Source organism: Bison bison, unplaced genomic scaffold, assembly GCF_000754665.1.
Source record: "Bison bison bison isolate TAMUID 2011002044 unplaced genomic scaffold, Bison_UMD1.0 scf7180017864519, whole genome shotgun sequence".
Classification (NCBI taxonomy): domain Eukaryota; kingdom Metazoa; phylum Chordata; class Mammalia; order Artiodactyla; family Bovidae; genus Bison; species Bison bison.
Window position 1 is genome coordinate 17,645,150 of NW_011495072.1, and position 27,459 is coordinate 17,672,608.

Genomic DNA, 27,459 nt, shown 5'->3' on the forward strand with positions numbered 1-27,459 from the left:
AAGCCTTTAGGGGCACGCAGTCCTCTCAGATTTTTGGTTGAAGCCCCTCATCTGCCGTCAGTCTGAAGGCAGGGCCCCGCAGAGGACAGATCGGAGGGTCCCGACCGGCGGGGCCAGCCGAGAGGGAGAGGAGGGGGCGAGAGACAGGAAGGAAGCAAACCATCAAATTTAAGAAAAAGCCCTTTGACTTTTTCCCCCTCTCCCTCCCCAATGGCTGTGTAGCAAACATCCCCGACGATACCTTGGAAGGGACGAAGTAGGTCTGCAATCGCGATTTCGTGGGTTGAGTTCACAGTTGTGAGTGCGGGGCTCGGAGATGGAGCGGTGGTCCTCTAGGTGGAAAACGAAACGGTGGCTCTGGGATTTCACCATAACAACTCTCGCACTGACTTTCCTCTTCCAGGCTAGAGAGGTCAGAGGAGGTAAGAAAAAATGGTTTGGGGGAGGTGGGAGATTGCTGTCGGTCTTTCTCATTCTGTGCCCCTCCCCCCTTCCTTCTTCCAACCCCTCCCCCGCAAACAATTCTCTCAAATAAAATCCAGATTGTAGCTGCCACCAGGTTGGAAGTGAAGACTGGTGAGAGAGATGGATGTAGGCGGGACAGTAATGGGAGAAGAGGTAGCAGGAAAAAAGATCTGTCAGGCACAGAGCCTGCTGAAATGCCCTTCACCACCTTCCAGGGGCTTTGAAAAGAGGAAAAATATTACCTTGAACACAGAGGCAGTTGTACAAAGCTTTTGTCTGAGGAAAGGTCCTTAGACTACCTTTGAACACATCTGGTTTCTGCAGATTCTAACTAATGGAAGTCTTTTTTAAAGGTGAGCTGAGGAGAGAATATAGAGAAAGGGCATAAAATGAGCCTTGATAAAGTTCTTTGTCTGGAACAAAGTGAGAAACAAGCTGTTTTAAGGATTTGAGAGAGACCAGGGGGAATGAATCTTGAAGACTGAGAATACTTTGTGTGTGTGTGTGTGTGTGTGTGTGTGTGTGTGTGATCTTGAAGAGATAGTAAGAGGGAAAAAATGGCAGATTAAAAGAAATGGATGGAGATAGGAAGAACACTCTTCCCGGGATTTTGCACCTTCCTCCCCTCTGTGACCCCCCACCCTCAACTTCTTCTTGCAGGTTGGACGTGCAGTTCTCTTGGAGAATGATGAAACTCGCCAAGCAAATGGGGTGGGGGCGGAGGAATAGGGATTGGAAGGAAGGGGAGGGGGCGTGGGGTGGGATGGGAGGAGAGAGGTAAGGAAAAGTTCCTACGTGGCACCACCAAATATTCAATGACCAGACCTGCTGGGAAGACTGCAGCTCTGTCAGTACCCGAGGAGGGAGAGCGACTTCACTCCTCCCCTCCGCCTCCTCCCTCCCCTTCCCCCGCCCTTTCCCGCAAAGGCATCTGGCTGGAGCGGTCCGTTAGGTGCTGTAGACACGGCTGGCGGGAGGACGGTCTCCTTTGGAGTTAAGGGAGCCCAAACAGTTTATAGTAGGAAAGCAAGCTTTGTCGGGGTGTGCAGAGAAGTAGGGGTAAGAAGGAGGGCGGCGATGATTGGCTGAGGGAGAAACAAATTGTCAACCCCAAAGGCTCAGGCTTTAGCAGAAACCTGAGTCTGATCCTGGTGGGTGCCAAGATCTGAGTTCTCCTTTGTGGGAGTTAGCGCTCCCGGAGGCCGAACTCTGCGAAGCCAGGTCTGTATTTCTTCCCCACACTTTGTGATTGTTCACCTTCCTGAGGAGCAGGCAGGGATGGCTTATTCCTCTGTGACTTTTCCTGGCGAATAGTACAGTCAGAGACTCATTAGGACTATCTTTGAATTTTTGAATAAGTCATGCTGATTCATTCATTTCTACATTTTAAAAGATAAATAGAAGAGTCTTGAAAGTGAAATCTATCAAAAGTTTTCACTTTACCTTTGGTACCTGGTCACCAGCGGGATTGGTCGGTTCTGTCCTCAGGTCTGCCCTCTGCTGGTTTTCTTTATTATTTGGAATTAAAGCAACTGCCTCAGGGTATAACGCCTCCTAAAATCCTTCTAAGTACAATGATCCTGAAAAAGGACACTTGATTAAGGAAGAACAGGTATACTGTTTCCTTTTGAACTTTTCCAGCTATTTCTTTCGTCCAAACTTGGGACAAGTATCATAATGGCAGCTTTTTGTTTTTAATATGGAAACTAAGACTTTCTTCAGTGAAGACAGATGGACTGTAAACTCGAGAGACTTATAGGTATTCAGGGATTATTTCACTGAAGATGTTTCACTTCCACACGGGGGCTTCTTTAAAGCTCTTAGGAGATCAGAAAGGTCAAATTTATACACTTGTGATGCATAATTTTCTCATTTAAATCTAGCTGCATACCTAAAACTCTTTTAAACAAAACATCTTGGTACCACATCAAATAACTGGTGGTAAAAAAAACTTCTCTATTATTACAAAACCATCTAAAGTGAGAAGTAGCGAACTTTAAAGATCATGTTGTAGTTTCTGTTTGTTATTTTTGATGAAATATCTTGAAAGTTATATGGTTATTTGGATCTTCACATTGTTTAAGATTTGGTGTTCATTTCACCAAATTGCTAGGTGCTTATTCTTTAGAAGGAAACTATATTTACTTAAACCTACTTTTGTAGGCATTCTTACCACCTAATGAAATTCAAAAAGGAAATACTATATTAATGCTTAAAAAGGAAACACTAGCCTGAATCATCACACAAAGGAAAAATAAACTTAGTGTCCATCCAGTTCTCATGCTAGCCTTTATATTTGCAATTGATGTAACAATGAGTTAGTTTCTAAATAAGGTATTGTATACCAGAATTATACTATATATATATATATATACTATATAATATACTATATATTTATATTTATATATAATACTATATATTATATATTTGATTTCTCTGAGTTGCAGTGGTATGATCTGACTGTTAAACTGAAAGATAATTTAAAGATAACTTTTATCTAAAATTTGTATTTCTTGGATTAAAAAATGCTTAAGTCTAAAAAGTTCTGGGTTCATAATAAATTGGACTCTAAAAATATGCAGTAAAAATATGTAGTTAGGATCCTGATGCATCTTACAGAGAAAACCTTACAAAGAAAATTTCTTGGAGTGAATGAAAAGAAAGTCAGTGAATTCACACAGTCATATTATTTTACTTTGCAAATCCAAACTCTGTAATTTAGTAATCTTTAACTTACTTTAAAAATTTTTGGTATTTATTATGGTTTAATAAGAAGAAAAGAGTAAGCATTATTTCTTATATTTATTTGCATTAACTTCAGGATCATATTTCATATACTTGCTTATGGTTAATATAAATGTTTTATCTCATGAATTTATAGATTTCATATTCAGTTAGTTCAGTACTTATTAAGATAGAACCTGAAATTTACCTGGAATTTATAGTGACTATAACTCATGACTGTGTTCAGATTGGTGGTTTTATGATAGATGGTTTTAGCAGTTTTTAAAGGAGTTAAGCTAAATTGAGTAAAAAGAAAATATAATATCTGACTGAATCATTTTGTTGCTAATTAAAATGGTATTCTACCTTTGGTGGTTGAGCCAATACTGTGCCTTGCAAAACACTGATTAATTTTATGAAGAATTTTCGAAGCTTGTCAGTAGTTGGTAGTGATTCCTGCTGAAGTGTTTTGAGTGCCTGGGATCAGCAGGTGAAATGGTGCTGGCTTCCAGAGTATGTGCTAATCCAACTTTGGGAAGAGATCAAGCTTGTCCCTTAGGTTACTCAATCAGAAATCAGTTAAAAATCAGATATGCTTCTGATAGCAAATGAAGTATCTTCTATGATTATTAATATTGTGTTTTCATTTGTTTTTTAAAGCAAAATCAACAAAGTCTGTAATAAACACTGAAAAAAAGTAGGTAGCTCATGAGAAACATCTTCCTGAATCTTTTATACAGATAACCTTAGTTTAGGTGGCACATATATATTCAGTTAATTATAGACACTTTCACAAAATTGTCTATTAGTTTTAATATTAGGTATATTAATATTTTAATGTGACAATTAACTTTATAATTAATACTTTGTTAAAATCTATAAAAATAATTCTGTAAGAGGTATACGCAGAGTTTTCAATAAAATTATGAAGTTGCAAAATGAGAAATGTGTATATCTAAATAGTATGATTGCTTATGATTTATATAATTAACTTTTAGCTTCTATGTTTGCTTCGATTTGTGACTAAAATTGAAGGGGCACATTATTCAAGTTATCACTAAAATATAGCAAGGCAAATATGGCCCCCTTTTCAAATTTGTGGGTAGGATTTCTGACAAAAAATAAGTAGTTGTCTTTCTATTTTTAAATTTTGTTTCTTTTCTGAGACATTTTTCTTCGCTCTGGTTAACTTATTTAGGCACTACCTATGTAGTGATAATGAATGGATTTGAATCAAGTTTCAGTGAGAGTGTGTAATAAAAAGCTGAATTTTTCAAAAGAAGAAAAGGTATTTAGATTCTTTTAAAGAGAATGCTAGAGATAGAAATTCTTATAAAAATTGCAACTCCATACTACCTTCTCACTTTACTAATGAGGAAACTAAGGCACAGAAAAATTCTTAACTGAATCCTGTCTCTAAAAAAACTATATTCATATAATAGTCAAGATTTTCCATAAATGAGTAGGATGAAATCTGCAAAAATGATAAAGTATCTTTAAATAATAGTTGTCTGAGACTTAATAGAATAAACAATTATTAATTTGTATGTATTTGTGAAATGTAGAATGACATATATTGCTTAAATATATGTGCTGGAGTTTAGATTAGTGAGGATAGATTAAGTGAAAATGATGAATCAAAGAAACACAGGAGATTATAGAACATATTTAATAATTCCTCAATGTTCTAAATTTAGATATAGGTAATTTTTGATAATTTGTATTATTAATATACCTAATTATGTGATTCTATAAGATCTGTATCAATGTAAAAAGTGTAACAGTTTATAAAATATTTTTGTATACATTTGTTGCTGGATTATGAACATAGTTTTTTTTTTTCCCTCTCTAAAGTTCCTAATAGAGGACCCAGTACAACTTTGAATTTTCAGGAAGCTAAGAAAGTTATATGTTTATTTCAAATAAGACAAATAATGTCAAATTTCTCTTTTCATGTTGATTTTATATTGATTGGGTGATACATATTATATCTAATTGTATGTTTTTTATTAATAAGTCAGATAATGAATTGATTTTTACTTGATACGGGTTATTTGTTTAACAGATAACCTTTTTTCCAAACAAGCAGTCAGCTTTGGGAAAAAAATAACAGATGCGCTTAGTAGTGCAAATTCTAATTCAAATTTTTCCTTTTGGATTGTCAAAGTGTCTAAAAGTACATAATCACCTTTTACTTTGGGAATAAATGGATAGTTAATTTATAGAGAAATACTTCCTTTTCAGGGGCTACCATGATATGCGGTGCTGGCAATGGCTAAGATAGAGCTAGTATTTCAACCATGAAGTTTTTTCCTCTCTTTCGGGAAATTCAGTACATGTCCTTAAGGTCCTGAAGAAGATACTAAGGAAATTAATAGTTCTACATATGACTAACTCTGTTTTATATGAATACAGGGTTTTATACATATTGACCCAGCCCTATCATTCAATATAATTTTTAGTGATGATGTTTAGGTATTTAAAAGCCAGAATCATATTATATCCTAAATGCACTTTTCTTCCTGTCCACCTTTGGAGAAAGTGCAGTTGGTTTGTGATCTTAGGAATTCAAGGGAACTGCAGAGTTGGGACTGAGGGCTGATCTGCATTTCTGCTTTTACTCCTCCACTTCTCCCATTTAATACTGGGGAAATGTGACCTGAGCTGGAAGTGGTGAGAGGAAATCAAACTTTTTTTTTTTGAGCATTGAAGTTTTGTCCCTTAGCAAAGAAGAGAGGTACACACAGGTGCTATAAAAAGTTACATTGCTTCTTACGCTTTCTTCCTGAAGAGTCTATTTTAAATGCAGTTTTCAATGTATACTAAAATTACGCTATAATGAATTTCCTAAATTTGGACTTTTTTCTACTGATTTCTTTTGCAATTAAATTCAGAACCCAAAGGGATTTGCTTTTTTTTTTTTTAACTACCTTCTGTATTCTAATGTATCTATTTATTTCTCCTTTTAAAACCCTAATATGCTTTTATTTTTATAGATAATTGTGATTTTTTTTTTTTTTTACTTTCAGTTGTGTCAGAACTCAACATGAATAATACTCTTGGGTAGAGAAGATGAAACAATTTTAAAGTGATTTAGTGAGCAGTATCTATTTATCAGTTGCAGTCTTTGGCCTACTACTGACTTGGCTAGTGGTTCTTTAGACATTGGCTGATCACCAGACCTACTGTTATCTGGTAAAATAAACTCTTTGCTTGCTGCGCATGGAATTAGAGACAGTGCTATTAATTTAGTAGAAAGAACTCAGAGAAAAGAAAGGTTATCGTATTTCAGAGTAAGAGACCAGTTTAAATACGACTTGACAATTGAGAACTAAAACAAACCTGTGTAAAAGTGCTTCAGCACAATCAACTTTTGCAATCCCTCAAACCTTCATTTTCTTTTCTTTTTCTCCTTAAAAAGCATTTCTTTCTTATTTTAACCAAATTTAATTGCTCTTGAATGGCCCTGTACTGTACAGTCCAATGAAGGTCCCTATTCATAGAACTTGAGCGTATAGGATGTCAGTGGAAGCGTCCTTCCTCTATCTGACTGGTAAACTCACATCCGGGCTTATAGGACCAAACCTTAGACTGCATGAGGCAGTTGGCTTTCCTTTCTCACTCAGACTTTAACAAACAATTTCCCGAAAGGATGACTACTACAAAAGAGCAGTAGTTGCAATTCCTGACAAAACTAGTAAGAAGCTCTAGCACATTTTCCTACTTTGTGCTCTTAGGTACCACTGCGGAGAGTCGTAAGTATTGGTGGTGCATGCTAAGTCACTTCAGTTGTGTCTGACTCTGCGACCTTATGGACTGTAGCCCACCAGATTCCTTTGTCCATGGGATTCTCCAGGCAAGAATATTAGGGTGGGTTTTGCTGTGCCCTCCTCCAGGGATCTTCCTGACTCAGGCATTGAACGCAGGTCTCACGTCTCCTGCACTGGCCAGCAGATTCTTGACCACTAGCGCCACCTGTGGTATTTGCCCTTAACTCTCTTTTCAGACTAACTGTGAAGTACAGCCTTCTACTTGCTGTCGCTCTTTGAATGCTGATGAACCTTCAGAATACTTCACTGGTTTTGAGGACAAACGTATTGTACAGATGGCCTAGCATGATGTAGAGTGCCCTTCTGTATGTCTCAGACTCAGGTTTCCCACTCCAACATCATGCACCCTGCACACTAGGCATGTTAAACCTCTTGACCGTCTTCTCCCCTGTCCTGGAACGCATTATTCTTTTTTGCCTGGAATGTATTTTTCCTTCTCATCCATCTAGCAGATACTTTCTCATACTTCAAAATTTAACTCAAGCTGCCTACTCCAGACAGATATAGAAGCTCTAACACTGAATGCATATGTCTCCTTGTAAGCATTTTTGTATAGAATCTCATTCATTCTGACAGTTGTCTTAGAAGTAAGCTAATACTACCATCTCTATTTTACCCATAAGGAAACTGAAAAACAGATAAGTTAATTGTCCTACTTAAGACCGTACAGCTACTGTGTGACAGATCCAGGATTTGAACCCAGACAATCTTGCTCCAGAGCTCTTGCTTTTGACCATTTGCCCATGTTTACTTTATTGTGTATTCTTTTTATATATAAATAGTTTTTAAAAATAATTTTATTTATTTCTTTTTTGGTTGCCCTGGGTCTTCAATGCTGTACACAGGCTTTTTCTCGTTGAGGTGAGCGGGGGCTACTCTTTGGGGCTACTCTTCATTTCTGTGCCCTGGCTTCTCACTGCAGTGGCTTCTCTTGTTACAGAACACAGGCTCTAGGCACGTGGGCTTCAGTAGTTGCAGCATGAAAGCTCAGTAGTTGTGACTCACAGGGTCTAGAGCACAGGCTCAGTAGTTGTGGCACGCAAGCTTAGTTGCTCTATGGCATGTGGTATGTGGCATGATCTTTCCTGGATCAGGGATCAAATCTTTGTATCCTGCACTGGTAGGCAGATTCTTATCTACTGCACCACCAGGAAAGTCTTATTGTATATTCTTAACGCTTTTGCACAGCCTCCCTGACTATGCTTATGATTATGGTGCCTTGGGGCCTAGCAATAATGCGCAAATCATGCAGCTGTAACCATTGTAAATATCATGTAAATTGTGCAAATAACTTGAATGCTACCAAGGAAAAATATAAAGAGATTTTGGTGAAAGATGATGTCATAATTCAAGTGACTCTTCAGCTTACGCTAAATTTCAATGGTGAAGGACCTGTCACTCGTCCCATTTTAGGGACAAATCTAAGCCTTAATGATGGCAGAAAACCAAAGGGGAGTGGATGGAAGCTAGCATGTGTTACTTTATTCCTTTGACAAAGGGGAAATTGACAGCTTTGTCTGTAGGTGTTCAAGGTTCAGCTTGGGGTTGGCCTGGTTTCATTAAGTAACAGGGACACTTACAAATTGCTGCCTGTTCTAATCAGGATCTATTACAAGGAACAACAGTTCTATTCCACTTTGGGGGATTGATGTATGGGAGTAAGCTTATTACCTTCAGTATAAAGTGTCAGATGTGATTATCTAAAAGCTGTTTGAATGTAATCAGCTAGGGGAATGTAACTGAAAGATACATGGTCTGCAAAAAAAAAAAAAAGGACACATTATAATTATTTTAAAAGTTCTTCATTTATACATTAGCCTTCCTCTAGGAGTTGCTGGAGGGTAAAGACTGTGATTTAGTTTTCTTTCCCTAGTGTCTGCCAAGATGCCAGAATGAACACAGGATATGATATAGTCACCATTTAGATTACTAATTACCTTCTTGCTTTGCTCATCAGACTGGAACAAGGTTAAAATCTAGTTAACTTGGAGTGGTGTAAAGTGACCTCCTCATGTCATGTTGTTAACAGTGATTAGAGTCCCCCTCCCTCTTTTTCTTTACTCACTCTCTGAAAGTGAATAAATTGCTACTTCTTTCCAGCTTTCCTCATTTGGAAAATAGTTTTGCACATTCTCTCCAAAGATATTTTTATATATTTGAAGCTTTCAGTTGACCATACTATCTCTAAAACTGGAGTTTGCTTTAACATAGTAGTATGACTGATAAAATGCCATATGAAGTCATATTTTTGCTTTGACAGCAACATAAATCATCATTTCACTTGTCTATTGGTGAACAGGAAAGTTAATTCAAATTTGATTTCAATCTGTAAAAGTAATAATTGAGAAAACCCTGTCGTATATCACTTTTCAAACCTTTATTTCAGTTTTGTATGATATTAAGGGTTGTCTAATTTTGCTTAATGACTATTAGGAAAAGTAGCCTATCTATATTTATTGCATTATGATTATTTCAGTAAGATAGTTCTTCAAGTTAGAAAGCAAATTGCATGTTGCATATATAATTATGTTATTATGAAGTACCATCTTTAAGAAGGAGTACTTAAAATTTCAAGTGCTTAATAAGATTAATAGTCTATAGCCATAGAATTGTTTTGGATAAAAATATATTTTTAATATTCTATTCCTATCCATTGTATATTTTAGTTCCACTAAAATCATCAGGATGGGTATCTTTATCTGCCTTATTTCATGTGCCCTAAGCATGCAGATTGAAACCTATCACATAGTAAACATTTGGAAAATTTTTGTTGAATAAGGTAAAGATGTTGACTGCAGCTCAGATGAATTGCTTTTCAATAACCTAATCGATAACCTGAGATAGGATATAAATTATGTAAATAAGCTGTTGGCAGTGTCTGTGGAATATACTTAACAGATTTTTGCTGATACTGTTATGATTTCTTGGAAATGGCTGTCTCTGTTTTGTCTCCAAGCAAACTATGGTCTTTACGATGAATACTCTCCCAATCTGCTTACCATTACTTTTTTTACACAGAATTTAGTTATTATCTCCTCTAGGAATACCTCTTCTTAACCATGGAGACTAGGATAATTGACCTTGTGTAGCATCCTAAAGCACAGAAACCTTATCATAGAATGGCATCTAGCACTATACCTGGAGTATAACAGATGGCCAGTAAACCTTAATTGAGTGAATTAATGAGCTCATAATTAAGACATTTTTATTAAAGTCAATAGGACAGGAGTACTCAATTATGGCTTGATATCACAATCATTTCCAGTCCCATCCCTGTGCATATTGATTGAGTAGATTTTGTACAGAATCCAAGCATAACTGCTTTATAAGGCTCTACATATAATTTTGATGCACAACCAAGGATTCATGAACCTTCTGAAATAGGAAATAAATGTATATAAAAATGAGGGTTGCCTAGTTTGTATTACAGTGTACTGGAAGTCAAGTGAAAGATTATTTATCTGCTATGTGCAAATCTTCTGATACATACCTTATTGTCAAACAGAAGTGGTTCTGCATAAAATAAGTAAATCAACTGATCATGATATTGATAATGCTTTTTAAAGAAAATCCTCCTCTTCATAGCATGTAACAAACTAAATGCCAATAAATATTTATCTTCTCAATTTAGTGTCAAATTATATAATGAAAATATAATTTTAGTTTTATAATAAGCATATTTTAATAGCTTTGGGCTTCCCTGATGGCTCAGCTAGTAAAGAATCTGCCTGCAATGCAGGAGACCTGAGTTCCATCCTTGGGTCTTGGGAAGATCCCCTGGAAAAGCGAATGGCAATCCACTCCATTATTCTTGCCTGGAGAATTCCACTGGACAGAGGAGCTGCAGGCTACAGTCCATGGGGTCACAAAGAGTTGGACATGACTGAGTGATTTTCACTTTCAATGGATTTGACCACTTATAAATCAGACTTTATTTTCTTGGGCTCCAAAATCACTGCAGATGGTGACAGTAGCCATGAAATTAAATGACGCTGACGAACCTGGACAGCATATTAAAAAGAAGAGACATCACTTTGCCCACAAAGCTCCCTATAGTCAAAGCTATGGTTTTTCCAGTAGTCACATACGGATGTAAGAGTTGGACCATAAGAAAGGCTGAACACCGAAGAATTGATGCTTTTGAACTGTATTGGAGAAGACTCTTGAGTGTCCCTTGGACTGCAAGGAGATCCAACCAGTCCATCCTAAAGGAACTTAGTTGTGAATATTCATTGGAAGGACTGATGCTGAAGCTGAAACTCCAATACTTTGGCCACCTGATGTGAAGAGCCAACTCATTGGAAAAGACCCTGATGCTGGGAAAGATTGAGGACAGGAGGAGAAGGGGGCCACAGAGAATGAGATGGTTGGACGGCATCACCAACTCAATGGACCTGAGTTTGAGCAAACTCTGGGAGATAGTGAATGACAGGGAAGCTGAATGACAGGGAAGTCAGCATGCTGCTGTCCATGGGATTGCAAAGAGTCAGACATGACTAGAGACTGAACAACAACAAAATCAAAAATGCCATACTTTTCAAATATTACATTTTCAACTGGTGTTTCTTCTTCTGTTACCATTCTCAAAGTTGTGACTTTATTTCTGCTTTCAATTTTCAGTATATAATGCTTTTTATGATATAAGAAAGTTCAGGATTAAAGTTGTTTAATAACTGAGAAAATTAAATGATCCCCTTCTTTGTGCAGTCACTGTGTTAGGTGTCAGGACTACAAAGATGGTAGCTCAGGCTCCATTCTCATGGAGTATGTGTATTACCAGGAGAGTGCTGGAGTGGAGGGTATGGGGAGGGACCATGTAACATAAGACCATAAGGATATACTTTCCTGCATAGAATGGAATGACATGACTAATTTAAAGATATAGAGAGGCTGCCAAGTTGGCATGGTCAGCACATACTTTCATATCTGTACATGACTAGGTGGTTCCAACTGATTGCAACCATTGGATTCTCTGACAAATAACCAGGGAAGTAGAGCAATGCAGATTTTTTCTGGATTATTTAATCTACTGTAAAGTGAACTGACATTCTCAATGGTAATTAGTACAGTTGAGTCACAGTTAATATGGAGTTATGGTCATGATGAAGTTGAAAAATGAATGAATAAATAATCTTCCTATTTTATAAAGGAGTATGATAAGCAACCAGGTACACATTTATAAAGTCTATTATGAGACAAAGTAAGCTAATATTTTTAAACCTTACAATGTGATTGTTCTTGTTATTAACCAAATTATAGCATGTTTTAGAACATAAAGTGTAAATAGTGATTTTTGTTTCTGAAGATTAATATGTTGGACCAAAACCTCTGTTTTATTTAGTTGGGAATAAGTTACTTATTATAAGCATTTTTAACTTATAATGATTTCTTTCATGGAAAGTTATATCAAATAGAGTTTAAAAAATATATCATTAATTTAGTTATAGTTTAAAATGACATTGATAGTCTGTCAACTCCCAAAGTTTTATTGTTACTACTCTAGACCTTTCCCCTGAACTTCTCCTAAACTTCAGACTCCTAAACTCACTCAACTGCCTATTTAGCTGTTTCCAGTGGCATTTACTAAGTCATCTCAAAATCAGCATGCCTAAGACTGAACTGCAGAACTCCAGCCCTAAAGTCCATTCATCACAGTCTTCCCTGTCTCCGTTAATGGCAACACAATCAATTATGATGTTTGAACTAAAAACGTTGGTGTCATCTTTGACTCCTTTTCTCTCATACTCCACTCTGGTCTGCTGTCTTCAGAATATATCCATAATATCACAAAGTAATTCATCTCTCAGCCCAAGAAAACAGTATCAACAAAATTTTACATCTAGAAGATTGCAATTGCTCCTTCTCTGCACTCTAATTCTACTCCAGTGTCCCTAGAGTCTGTTAACATAGCAGTCACAGTCTTCTGAAAAATTAGTTAGCTGATGTTCTTTCTCTCTCTTTAACTTTCAGTGGTTTTCCATTTCATTTGCAATTAAATCTAAACTCCTTGAATATCCCACAGGACCTATACAAGCTGCCTTCAACATGCCCTCATTGTTACTTCTCTGACCTCGTCTCTTACATCCTTTTATTTCCTTGGCTGGAGACATATTTGTCTCCTTGCATTTCCTTCAGTGTCTTAGGTCAGCTCCTATTTCATTTTCTTTGCACTTACTAGTCTCTTTGCTTTCAATTCCACTGCATAAAAACCTTAAGGTAGAGGAAGAGCTTATGCCTTTTCCGAATTTACTCAAACCTTATCTTTTTGAGGCTTTTCCTGTCTTACATATATTAAAATCCATATCACCATAACCCTTCTTATATTCATTCACTGACTTATTTTTCTCCTTTATTGTTGTTCAGTTGCCCAGTTGTATCTGACTCTTTGAGACCCCATGGACTGCGGCATGCCAGGCCTCCCTGTCCCTCACCATCTCCCGAAGTTTGCCCAAGTTCATGTCCATTGCATCAGTGATGCCATCCAGCCATCTCATCCTCTGATGCCCTCCTCTCCTTTTGCCCTCAATCTTTCCCAGCATCAGGAACTTTTCCAGTGAGTTGGCTGTTTGCATCAAATAACCAAAATACTGGAGCTTCCACTTCAGCATCAGTTCTTCCAATGAGTATTCAGGGTTGATTTCCCTTAAAATTCACAAGTTTGATCTTCTTGCTGTCTTCTTGCTGTCTGAAAGGAACTTTCAGAAGTCTTGCCCAGCACTACATTTCAAAGGCATCTGTCTTCTTTATGATCCAGCTGTCAAAACTGTATGTGACACTGGGAAGACCATAGTCTTGACGATACAGACCTTTGTCGGCAGAATAGTGTCTCTGCTTTTCAATACACTGTCTAGTTTGTCGTAGGTTTCCTGCCTAGAAGCAATTGTCTTCTGAGTTCATGGCTGCAGTCACCATCCGAAGTGATTTTAGAGCCCAAGAAGAGGAAATCTGTCACTACTTCCACCTTTTCCCCTTCTATTTGCCATGAAGTAATAGGGTCAGATGCCATGATCTTAGTTTTCTTTTAATATTTAGTTTTAAGTTGACTTTTTCACTTTCCTCCTTCACCCTCATTAAGAGGCTCTTTATTTCCTCTTTGCTTTCTGCCATTAGAGTGGTATCATCTGCATATCTGAGTCTGTTGATGTTTGTTCGGTCCATCTTGATTCTGGCTTGTAATTCATCCAGCCCAGCATGTCTCATGACAAACAGGGTAACAGCACACAACCCTGTTGTACTCCATTTTCAGTCTTGAACCAATCAGTCATTCCATACAGGGTTCTAACAGTTGCTTCTTGACCCACATACAGGTTTCTCAGTGGGAAGAAAAGATGGTCTGGTATTCCCATCTCTTTAACAGCTTTCCACAGTTATTTTTTTATGATCCACACAGTCAAAAGTTTTAGAGTAGTCGGTGAAACACAGGCAGATGTTTTTTTCTGGAATTCCCTTGCTTTCTCTGTGATCCAGCAAATGCTCGCAATTTGATCTCTGGTTCCTCTTCATTTTCTAAACCCAGCTTGGACATCTGGAAGTTCTTGGTTTGCATAATTCTGAAGCCTAGCTTGCAAGATTTTAAGCATGACCTTACTAGTATGGGATATGAGTGCAATTGTCTGATGGTTAGCACATTCTTTAGTATTACTCTTCTTGGGAATTGGGACGAGGATTGACCTTTTCCAGTTCTGTGGCCACTACTGGATCTTCCAAATTTGCTGACATATTGAATGCAACACCTTGATGGCATCATCCTTTAGGGTTTTGAATAGCTCTATTGGAATTCCATTTCATCCACTAGCTTTATTAACAGCAGTGCTTCCTGAGACCAACTTGACTTCACACCCCAGAATGTCTGGCTCTGGGTGACTACACCATTGTAGTAACACGGTTCATTGAGATCCTTTTTGTACAGTTCTGTGTATTCTTTCCGTCTCCTCTTGATCTCTTCAGTGTATCCTAGGTCTCTACCATTTCTGTCCTTTATTGTTCCCATCCTTGGGCAAAATGTTAACTTGATATTTCCAATTTTCCTGAAAAGATCTTTAGTCTTTCTCCTTCTGTTGTTTTCTTCTAGTTTTATGCACTGTTCATTCAAGAGGTCCTTCTTGTCTCTCCGTGCTTTTCTTTGGAACTCAGCATTTAGTTGGATGTATCCTTCCCTTTCTCTGTTGCTTTTCACTTCTCTTTCTTCAGCCATTTGTGAAGCCTCCTCAGATAACCACTTTGCCTTCTTTTCTTTTTGTTTGCAATGGTTTTGTTCACTGCCTCCAGTACAATATTGCAGACTTCCGTCCATAGTTCTTTAGGCACACTGTTAACTAGATCTAATCCCTTGATTCTATTCATTACTTCCACTGCATATTCATAGGGGATTTGATTTAAGTTATACCTGGCTGACCTAGTGGTTTTCCTTACTTTCTTTAGTTTAAACCTGAATTTTTCTATGAGATGCTGATGATCTGAGCCACAGTCAGTTTTAGGTCTTGATTTTGCTGACTGTATACAGCTTCTCCTTTTTGGCTACAAAGAATGTAATCAATTTGATTTTGGTATTGACTGGTCATGTTCGTGTGTAAAGTCTTCTCTTGTGTTGTCAAAAAAGGATACCTGCTATCACCAATGTATTCTCTTGGCAGAATTCAGTTATCCTTTGCCCTGCTTCATTTTGTTTTCCAAGGACAAACTTGCCTGTTACTCCAGGTATATCTTGATTTCTTACTTTTTGCATTCTAATCCCCAGTGATGAATAGAACATCATTTTTTTGGGTGCATTAGTTCTAGGAGGTCTAGTTCTTCACAGAACTGATCAACTTCAGCTTCTTCAGCATTGGTGGTAGGGGCATAGGCCTGGATTACTGTGATGTTGAATAGTTTGCCTTGGAAACAAACCAAGATCATCTGTCATTTTTGAGGTTGCACCCAAGTACCACATTTTGGACTCTTTGTTGATTATGAGAGCTACTCCCTTTCTTCTATGGAATTCTTGCCCACAGTAGTAGATATAATGGTCATCTGAATTAAATTTGCCCATTCTCTATTTTAGTTCACTGATTACTAAGATGTCAATGTTTATTCTTACCGCCTCCTGCTTGACCACGTCCAGTTTACCTTGATTCATGGACCTAACCTTCCAGGTTTCTATGCAATACTGTTCTTTGCAGCATCGGATTTTACTTTCATCACCAGACACATCTGCAACTGAGTGTCACTTCTGCTTTGGCCCAGTCGCTTCATTTTTCTGGGGCTATTAGTAATTGCCCTCCACTTTTCCCCAGTAGCATATTGGACACCTTCTGACCTGGAGGACTCATCTTTCAGTGTCATATCTTTTTGTCCTTTTATACAGTTTATGAGGTTCCTACGGCAAGTATGGGGTGATTTTTATTCCATCCTCCAGTGGATCATGTTTTGTCAGAACTCTCTGCTATGACTTGTCCATCTCGGGTAGCCCTACACAGCATGGCTCATTGAGTTTTCCAAGCCCTTTTGCCATGTCAAGGCAGTGATCTATGAAGGGGATTTTTCTCCTTAGTTCTCCTCAAATATTTGTCATTTGTAAAAAAGTAATGACATTTAAATTAAGGGTTGAGATTTTATTTTAAGGCTTTATATAACATGTAGAATTAGATAACTTTGCAGTACAAATATTATTTGGACAGCTTCTAGGCCATATTTATCCAAATAATTCCCACATTTTTCATTTCATTTTACCTGTTTAGATATAGTCAATATAGAAATCAAATTCCACTTAGTAGAACATTTTACTTATTGGCTAGATACTGTGCACATTGATCCAGTTGTCTTGAGAATTGTAGTTGTGTAGTAATTGTAATGGGGGTTTGTGCTTTGTTTTACTGGTTTAACAGAGCAGTGATCCAGGACTTGTAGTTACCTAGAAAGTAGCAGAGAGATGTTTCCCACTGAAGACCTAGAAAGCAATTACAGAGTAGGAATTATCAAGAAAATGTAAATATATGTTGCTATTCAAGTCAAATTTATTTATTGTTCCTGTGCGTGCTAAGTTGCTTCAGTCGCGTCCAACTCTATACGACCCTATGGACTTAGCCCACCAGGCTCCTCTGTCCCTGGGATTCTTCATGCAAGAATACTGGAGTGGGTTGCTATGCCCTCCTCCAGGGGATCTTCCCAATCTAGGGATCGAAATGGCGTCCCTTATGTCTCTTGCTTTGGCAAACGGGTTCTTTACTACTGCTGCTGCTGCTGCTAAGTCACTTCAGTCCTAATCAACACTACATCTGGGATTCTGTATTTTATGGATTTTTCTTAACCACTAAATAGGACAGAATTAGAATAAATTGTGACCAGTGGGACATGAATGCAATCGATTTTGATGGGAGTCATGTTTTTCCATTAGTTCTACTCAGAATACTTTACTATATATTTTTTCCCTGACCTTTCCAGTTTTGAATTTTACTCTGTAGCTGATTTAAAAAAAAACAAAAAACAAAAAACTAGTATTTTCACGAAATTGTAAGAAAGTACATTTACATTTGATCGTTGAGTTCTTATCTTCTGAAATGGTGGTACCAATAGGTTTGTTAGGTGTTTGATTTGATAAAATTAAATTAATTATAAAATTCCTAAAATTCTAGGCTCCTATTTTATATTGTCTTTGTCTATGTCATCCTTGATTTGATGCTGTTCTTTGTTTGAGTATCAAATGCTTGTTTTTTTCAAGAAGCATAAGACACTGCTTCTCCAAAACTTGAGTCTTGAGATGTTTGTATTTCATTCATTCTTTTCTTTTTTTTTCTGTAGGGAAATATATTCTCTAAACATAGGCTTAAATGGCAAAACATTTAAGTTTATTATACAAACATACAAACCTAGGTATGTTTCCCAAACCTAGGAATATTTAATGTAAACTGCACAACTATAATCTTATTTACTTACAATTTACTAATGTATTCAAGCCTTTTATTTCTCCCATTTGCACTTTTTAAATTTTTTCTGAACACAGTGATTCGATTGCATAATATTGACAAAAAGTCTGGTAGTTTAAGCCAAAAAGAATTGTGTAGAGACTTAAAGCATGTATATGATTTATATTGACTTTATTTTTGCCATGCTGTCACTTCAGTCACGTCTGACTCTTTGCAACACCTCCCCCACAACCCCGGCCCCATGGACTGTAGCCCGCCAGGCTCCTCTGTCCATGGGATTCTCCAGGCAAGAATACTGGATTGGGTTGCCATTCCCTCCTCCAGGGAATCTTCCTGATGCAGGGATTGAACCCTCATCTCTTATTCTCCTGCACTGGCAGATGAGTTCCTTACCACTAGTGCCTCCTGGAAAGCCTACTTGTGCCATATAGGCATTTAAAGATAAACTTTCATACCTTTTTAAAGATGGAAGAATCTAGGTTTATATGTTTTATTTTCTAATACTTCATGTTAGTTTATAATACAGGGTTGGTATGTGGCATGTGTGGGTTTGAAATAAATGAAGTAATAGCATCAGAGGTCAGACATTAAAATATTAGCTTTTTAAAAATCTTCTAATAACACATTAGGGTTAATCTAGAGTTATATTAATGTCTATGTGATACAAAGACAAAATTATTGAAAAGGAGACAATTTCAGTGATATCCGTGCTTTAATGTCAAGTTTCATTGCAGGGTGGTAATGGGACAATGAACTTGACAGCTTAAGCGGTCAAAGTTTCAGGAAGCCTCCTAGGGTTGTATGTCCCCAGAATAACATAAGAACATGCTGGAGAGATTGCTAAGTATTGCATACTTTTCATGCATGATATCTAATGGATCTTTAGAGATTAAAAAAAAAAAAACACCAAAAAGCTAAAAAACAGTTTTAGAGATAAAAAGAGTTCAGTCTTATACTCAACTGTTAAGAGATTTCCCAAGGTGGTCAGAGGAAATGAATAAGAGAAATCAAGTGAATTATAGAACTGTGGAAACCCTGGTGGCACTCGATGGGACTATTGGATGTTCAGAAAGGTTGAATTTTTGACAAAACAGTGTTTTTAGGTATTCTTTTTATTGAGTACTTAGACACTATTCTCCAAGAATTTAAAATTCCATTTCTCATTTAATTATCAGAATTTGGTTAAGTTGAAGAAACTAAGTCTAAGAAGGGTAAGCAGCTTATCCAAAGTTACACAAATAATAAATACCAAACTTGGGTTGGAAGTTGGGCTATACCAACTGCAGGAATTGTTATTAACTGCTGTCCACTTGTCATATCTTACATTTTAGATTCTTTATTAAGGGCTTTTATGCTTTTGAAAAACAACAGGATGTTGGTAATAGTTAAATTATAATGAATAGTCACTTCTCTCTTATTTTTTTTTTCTTTTGCCAGTCCTACCTCCCACTACCACATAAACAAAATACTCTTCTGTTGTTTTATTTATTTATTTTTTAATAGAGCATCAGAGCATTTCATGATTGGGTGGTAGATGGCTGATATCACTTTCTATGTCTTATTTTATTTTTATTTCTCTCTATAAGGATATGCTTCATTTCTGGCCTGTGATGTGAGGTACAAGGAGAGAATAAGTGACTCCCTAGAGTGGGGAAAGCGTCTAGCATTCTTTAGTAAGATTACTTCACACCTGTGTTCTTGCCATACCCGAATCAAAGGGAAACAGCCAGATTTGTCAAGCTCTTCAAGGTGCTGTTAGTAAAGGCCACTTTCAACCCTCTTCTTGTTTCTTCTGAGACTGATGAGAAAGAAACTTCAACCCTGGGGCAGAATGTGACTGCTCATTTACTCATTTATTTAGTAACCATATTTCTATGTTTATTTACTATGTGTCAAGTACTATGTTATTTATGAATATTACAGTGAACACCCATAGTGGTGATGTTTGCTGTCAGGAGATTTATGATCTACTGGGAGGCAGATATTAACCAATAAATTACAAGTTCAGCAAAAAGAGAGAGAGAAATTAGGTGGCAATCAAGACTACCTAATTAAGGAAATCAAGGCCATAATTTAAACATACACTGTGACTGAGTGCACACTGCCTAGAGTGAAAATAAATAATTAAGCAAAAGAACAAAATAGAGTGTGGAGCTATCCAAGGGAACTTGGGATCCTATGAAAGGGTCATATAACCCAGCCTAGGGGTAGATAAGAAACTATTTCCTGAAGAAAATCATGTTTAGGTTGATATCAAAAGATTGATTAGGTCTAAGTTCACTGCCCAGCTACACATTAGACTCATTTGGGAAACTTTAAAACACATAAATGCCTGGGGACCCTCCCCACTCCCTGCTCTGTCATTCTAGATGTTAGTTCTGGAGTTGGACCCATACATCTATATGTTTTAAAAACTCTCCAGGAAATTCTACAGATAGGGTTAAAAAGAAAAAAAAAAAAACACTTAACTATCCTTAGTCAATTGATGAAGGATTGAAAAAAGAATCTTCAACAGAGTACAGTAAATTTTAGAAACTTGAGAGATGTTTATTTGAGCCAGAGCATGAAATTTGGGGTTGAGGAAGCAGGTAGGAATTAGTGTAGATGTCTCTCTTGGAGTTTGTGGTTGTGCATTTTCATGGTGGTGATGTGATTTTTCTCAAGAAGTCCTCAGAAGCCAAGATGCCCCCCACCCCGGGAGACTGAACACCTAAATTTATTCAGTGTTAATGTCCTGTCAGGACAAGAAGAGTTCCATTTTTTTTTAACTCTGTGCTGTCTTGTATCTGTGCTGTCATATTTGATATTTCTATTGCTTCCTCTTCATTGATGAATCTATTCAAGACTCAGCTTAAAGGGATCACATGGCAGATATTTTAGCTTTTGAGGACCACCCAATGCTACAAAACTCTGTCCTTGTAGTGCAAAAGCAGTTACAGACAATAAATGAATGAATAGCTGCAGCTGTATGTACAATATAAAGCTTACTTATGGGCACACATTTAAATTTCATGTAATTTTCATGTGTCATAAAATATTAAGCTTCTTTTATTTTCAACCATTGAAAAGCATTCGTATTTCACGTACCAGAGAAAAATAGGCAGCAAGGAGGTCTTAATACAGAAGCATAGTTTTCCTATTATTTCAACTATCAAGTCAGTTCTCACAAAAACTGTTTCAGGTAGATATTTTTATTATCCTCATTTTGCAGATGTTGAAACTGAGGTACAAAGCAGCAAAGTAATATGTCCAAATAACACAGATGCTAAGTGCCGGAGGTGGGATTCAAACCAGCCTGGCGCTTCAACACTGCAATGCTGCTATGGGCTACTTATGCTCAAGGGAGTCTGTGAAGAAAAAGGAGGGATTAGAGACTAAACAGTCAAAGCATTTGTGTGACCTTAGAACGGTAATCTGAGCAGACATTGGAGGCACCAAGGAGGAAGGAATAAAGACCTGGGATAGTCTAATGGATGAGTGGAGGTGTTAAAGAGATCAACAGAACACAAGAGGAAAGACATACTAGGCCCTCACAAATTTTTGTTTCAAGACAAGAAAGCCCTGTGGGCTTCAGAGGAAGTTGCTTCTATATGTTTCACCTTAATGTGTTTTACATTATACAGTATTTTATATAGTACATGGGTTTTTGTGTGTGTGTATGTATGTATACTTGTTCTCTTCTAGTTTTGGAAAAGGGCAGGCAAGTAAGAAATAGGCAAATGTGTGTGTCCTCTGTTGCTCAGTCATGTCAGACCCCATGGACTGTAGTCCACCAGGCTCCTCTGCCCATGGGATTCTCCAGGGAAGAATACTGGAGTAGGTTGTCATTTCCTCTTCCAGGAGAATCTTCCCAATCCAGGGATCAAATTCGGGTCTCCTAGATCTCCTGCATTGGCAGGCAGATTCTTTACCACTAGTGCCACCTGGGAAACCCAGTAGGCAAATTAGTTCAGTTCAGTCGTTCAGTCGTGTCCGACTCTTTGCAACCCCATGAACCGCAGCACGCCAGGCCTCCCTGTCCATCCCCAATTCCCAGAGTCCACCCAAACCCTGTCCATTGAGTCAGTGATGCCATCTAACCATCTCATCCTCTGTCGTCCCCTTCTCCTCCTGCGCTCAATCTTTCCAAGCATCAGGGTCTTTTCCAATGAGTCAGCTCTTCATATCAGGTGGCCAAAGTATTGGAGTTTCAGCTTCAACATCAGTCCTTCCAATGAACACCCAGGACTTATCTCCTTTAGGATGGACTAGTTGGATCTCCTTGCAGTCCAAGGGACTCTCAAGAGTCTTCTCCAACACAACAGTTCAAAAGTGTCAATTCTTCATCACTCAGCTTTATAGTCCAACTCTCACATCCATACACGACCACTGGAAAAACAATAGCCTTGACTAGATGGACCTTTGTTGGCAAAGTAATGTCTCTGCTTTTGAATATGCTGTCTAGGTTGGTCATAACTTTCCTTCTAAGGACTAAGTGTCTTTTAATTTCATGGCTGCAATCACCATCTGCAGTGATTTTGGAGCCCAGAAAAATAAAGTCAGCCACTGTTTCCATTGTTTCCCCATCTATTTGCCATGAAGTCATGGGACCAGATGCCATGATCTTCGTTTTCTGAATGTTGAGCTTTAAGCCAACTTTTTCACTCTCTTCTTTCACTTTCATCAATAGGCTCTTTAGTTCTTCTTCACTTTCTGCCATAAGGGTGGTATGGTCTGCATATCCGAGGTTATTAATATTTCTCCCGGCAATCTTTATTCCAGCTTGTGCTTCCTCCAAGTGTATAAGTGTAGGCAAATAATTAAAACCAAGTGTAGAAAGTACTATGATAGAGGTACATCTAACCCAACTAGAGAATGCCTTCGGGAAGAGGCTGCACATCAGTTATATACTTTTTTCCTTAGAATAGGATTTATAAAAGCTCAAAGACTGGAGAAAAAATGTGGTGAATAGTCTGTGAAGTCTGACTTCAGTATGGGGAGAAATCTGAGTGAGAAAGGCATTAAGGGGGAATGAGATAAAAGGTGGAGATGCAGTAGCATCAAACTGGAAGAGTGAGTGGGTGTGTCCACATCATTAAGATTTTATATTCAAGGTATGTGCAAACCACCTGGAAGTGGGTGGGGTTCTCTGAAGAAATTTAAGCAAAGTGACTTAAGGCATGGGAATTCTGGAAGCTCACTCAAGCTGTGCTATACAGATAGATGAGAAAAGTCATTGAACCTGGTTAAATGACTATTGTAGTAATGCACGGGGTCTGCTATCCTATTTTCTCATTTAATAAATAAAAAAGTGTACACTAAAAAACAGGAAAAATATTATTGAACAAAGTATTATGCTGATTGGGTACATCTGAATGCTAATCATGATCTCTGCCATGAGAACTGGTTAAATAGAAACAATGAAAACATTAGGGACATTTAAGAATTGTTTTGAACATTGAAATCATCTATTTTTTTAGATGTATCGAGTTCAGATCAGATCAGATCAGATCAGTCGCTCAGTCGTGTCCGACTCTTTGCGACCCCATGAATAGCAGCACGCCAGGCCTCTCTGTCCACCACCAACTCCCGGAGTTCACTCAGACTCACGTCCATTGAGTCAGTGATGCCATCCAGCCATCTCATCCTCTGTCGTCCTCTTCTTCTCCTGCCCCCAATCCCTCCCACCATCAGAGTCTTTTCCAATGAGTCAACACTTCGCATGAGGTGGCCAACGTACTGGAGTTTCAGCTTTAGCATCATTCCTTCCAAAGAAATCCCAGGGCTGATCTCCTTCAGAATGGACTGGTTGGATCTCCTTGCAGTCCAAGGGACTCTCAAGAGTCTCCTTCAACACCACAGTTCAAAAGCATCAATTCTTCAGTGCTCAGCCTTCTTCACAGTCCAACTCTCACATCCATACATGACCACTGGAAAAACCATAGCCTTGACTAGACGGACATTTGTTGGCAAAGTAATGTCTCTGCTTTTGAATATGCTATCTAGGTTGGTCATAACTTTCCTGCCAAGGAGTAAGCATCTTTTAATTTCATGTTAAGCTATAATAAATTACTGCTTTTAATCTTTAAACATTTGAAGTTCAGTTAATAAAATGTGGACTGGTTTCTCCCATCTATGCATGTGTGTATATATAAGTCCATAGAAACTATGTTATGAGAATTTGTTAAATGCTATAGTTATGGTATAAAATGAAGCAAATAAGTGTCTTAATTTATTATTTAGTTTACTTCAGAGGAAACATCTTTAAGACTTGATGAACTGAATTTTTGGAGAAGGAAATGGCAACCCACTCCAGTACTCTTGTCTGGAAAATCCCATGAACAGAGAAGCCTGGTACATGGGGTCACAAAGAGTCAGACACGACTGAGCAACTTCACTTTCAACTGAATTTTACATTTTCGTAACTTTATATACATTTTTAGGAAAAACTATTTGCAATCTTTATTATATATCCCTATTTTTAGAATGAATTATTATTTCATATCATATGTCTCTACATAGAAACTTATTTAGGCTTGAAAAATAGAGCCCTTAGAAGAATCCTGTAGAGGGAGGGTGTTTTTATCACATTGCTTTCAAAGTAGGAGCTAACAAATGTGACAAAACCTGTGCTGTTGGAAAAGGTCATCCTGTTAAGAGATAGTTTGGAGAGAAGGAGACTTGTGGTCTGTTTTATGTATTATTTACTGATGTACAGCTGAGACTGTGACTGTGAAGCTGCACCCTTTTCTTCAGGAAAGAATTAGAGCCTTCATAGCTGTGTTCATGTCAATCCTGAAGTCTTTACCCTATTGGCATGTACTTTTGCTAATGGCTTTAGTGCAAGAAGATAAGATAAAATAAGCAGATAAGATGCTGTGTTTTTAGAAACAGTTTCCTTCAGAGTAATTTATACCCTAAAGCATGAACTGAGTTTAATTTAAATCTAATATAAACCTTAAGAATCAATGGACTGGCTCAAGATGATTTTAATATATTTGTGTTTTAAGTTTCTTTTCACAGTATGTTTGGTTATGGGCTAGCAATGAAGTGGAATGAACCTATGTTTGATTTTGCACAAACTTTAGGGGTGTCCTTAATTTGTGTTCTGGTTCTAAGTTCCTTCATCTGTATAGTAGGGATAAGAACACATGGCCTGCAAAATTTGTGAGGGTTAACCTAGGAAGAGTTTAATCCAGTTACTGTCCCATGTTAGGTTCTTTGGACATGGAAGCTAATATAGTTATTATTTTCTTAGTTTTATGGTAAGAGAAAAGAAGAATGTAAAAATAGTCAGGTATTGTACTGGCCTTAAAAAATGCCCATTTAAAGCAGGACTTAGCCAAAATTGTTGTTAAATGTTATTCTTTTAAATATCCCAAGGCTGAATTAAAGAGGATATATTTGATCCTTCAATATTCTGATTTTCATTATATTTTTTTCTTTTTTCTTTTTAAAATTTTGGAACAATGTGTACTCTACTGGTTAATGTGTTATTTTCATTTGAAAGTTTGATGAAATAGATGGTCGTTATTATTAAAGGGAAGTACATTTCTTATAAGATAAAAGACAAATTATATAAAGCTTCATTCAACATGATTGTACGTATAGAAGTTAATATCTCAAAAACTTAACTAAGGAAATGACCAAATGCACATTTCTCATGCACTCAGTCATCCATTCATACATTCTATAACTGACACTAGTTAATGCTAAAAATATTAATTGAAATTGTAATTTTCAAAGAGCACCACTCTGTTGCAGGTCACTGTCTACTTTGTGTAGTGTGATAAATCATGGTAATGTTATTAACTGGTTTTACAACCAGTCCCACTTTCATTTTAAGTCCTCCCCAAACAGTGTACTTATAAAATTCAGTGCATTTGAAAATTGATAGCAATTCTATTTTTTTTTTTAACAAGTGAAACTTTTCACATGAGTAATATTGGTCTCATTTTCAACCAAACATGATCTCTTTTCCTTCTGAATGAAAGAATACTGCATGCATCTCTATAGAACAATAGATACTACCTCCCACATAATTATCGGGGCATGTTTAGTGCCTCCTTTAGTAGAATCTAAATATTTGTAGTGTAATTAATTAAATAAAATCTATATACTTGCAGCCTCAGACATGCTCAGTGATAGATCGGCAAACATATAGTCTTCTATGAATATTTTTATTTTTGATTATTTATTTTTATTATTATTATTTATTTTGATTATTTTTGATTAAACATAGAAAGCCAATGAATATGAGCATATTGAGTAATATGGATTCCTAGGTCTGTTTTTATAACAATGCTTATACCACCTGAATCATGTTTTGATTTGCTTAGTGAATTAAGTAAATATTTAGTTGTGGACCAGGGAATCTAAGAGTCTAAAAAATCATTTGTCCTTTTATATCTGGTTTATTTCATGCACTATTGTGTTTCAATGGTTCCATGTGGTAGCATGTATTAGAACTTCATTCCTTTTCTGGTTGAATCACATTCTATTATATGTATATATCACATTTTGTGAATCTATTCACATATTGATGGAAACTTGTTTTCGCTTTTTCATTATGGTGAATAATGTTGCAATGAGCATTCACATACAGATGTCTGTTTTAAATTCTGAATTTCAATTCACTTAAGTATATACCTAGGAATGGCATTGTTTGGCCATGTGGTACTTCTATGTTTAGTATTTTTAGAGATATTATATGGTGCCACTCATTTGAAATTTCTAGCATAGCAAACTTCATAGAAATGGAGAGTAAATTATCAGTTACCAGGGCCTGGGCAGAGGAGAGGAATAGAGACTTATTGCTTAATGGTTAAACCGTTTCAGTTTGGGCTAATGAAAAAGTTTTGGAAATAGTATTGATGATTGCATAACATTGTAAATTTAATTATGCTATTAAATTGTACACTTTAAAATGGTTAAAATGGCAAAAATTTATGTTGTATATATTTTACAACAATTTAAAGAATGAATAGTAAAAGAAGTTGTTTAGTCACTAAGTCGTATCCAGCTCTTTTGTGATCCAAGGGACTGTAGCCCACCAGTCTACTCTGTCCATGGGATTTCCCAAGCAAGAATACTGGAATGAGTCACCATTTCCTTCTCCAGAGGATCTCCCCAACCCAGGGATCAAACCCATGTCTCCTCCGTTGACAGGCTGATTCTTTACCACTGAGACACCAGGGAAGATCAGAATAAGTATAATATACCACAGTTCAGTTCAGTCGCTCAGTCGTGTCTGACTCTTCACGACCCCATGAACTGCAGCATGCCAGGCCTCCCTGTCCATCACCAACTCCCGGAGTTTACCCAAACTCATGTCCATTGAGTCAGTAATGCCATCCAGCCATCTCATCCTCTGTTGTCTCCTTCTCCTCCTGCACTCAATCTTTCCCAGAATAAGGGTCTTTTCAAATGAGTCAGCTCTTTGCACTGGGTGGCCAAAGTATTGGAGTTTCAGCTTCAACATCAGTCCTTCCAATGAACACCCAGGACTGATCTCCTTTAGGATGGACTAGTTGGATCTCCTTGCAGTCCAAGGGACTCTC

General features: G+C 37.2%; 1 protein-coding gene and 1 pseudogene across 1 annotated transcript in view; both read left to right on the forward strand.

Annotated features, from left to right (window-relative positions):
* Positions 1 to 11: 11 nt before the first annotated feature.
* COL11A1 (collagen, type XI, alpha 1) overlaps positions 12 to 27,459 on the forward strand; it is a 226,752-nt gene continuing 199,304 nt past the window's right edge. Inside the window, exon 1 of the mRNA XM_010830962.1 lies at positions 12 to 422. Within this exon, the coding sequence (XP_010829264.1) occupies positions 317 to 422 (106 nt within the window). The 5' untranslated portion in view covers positions 12 to 316. The remainder of the gene's footprint in view (positions 423 to 27,459) is intronic.
* On the forward strand, positions 586 to 8,781 carry LOC104981750 (annotated as a pseudogene).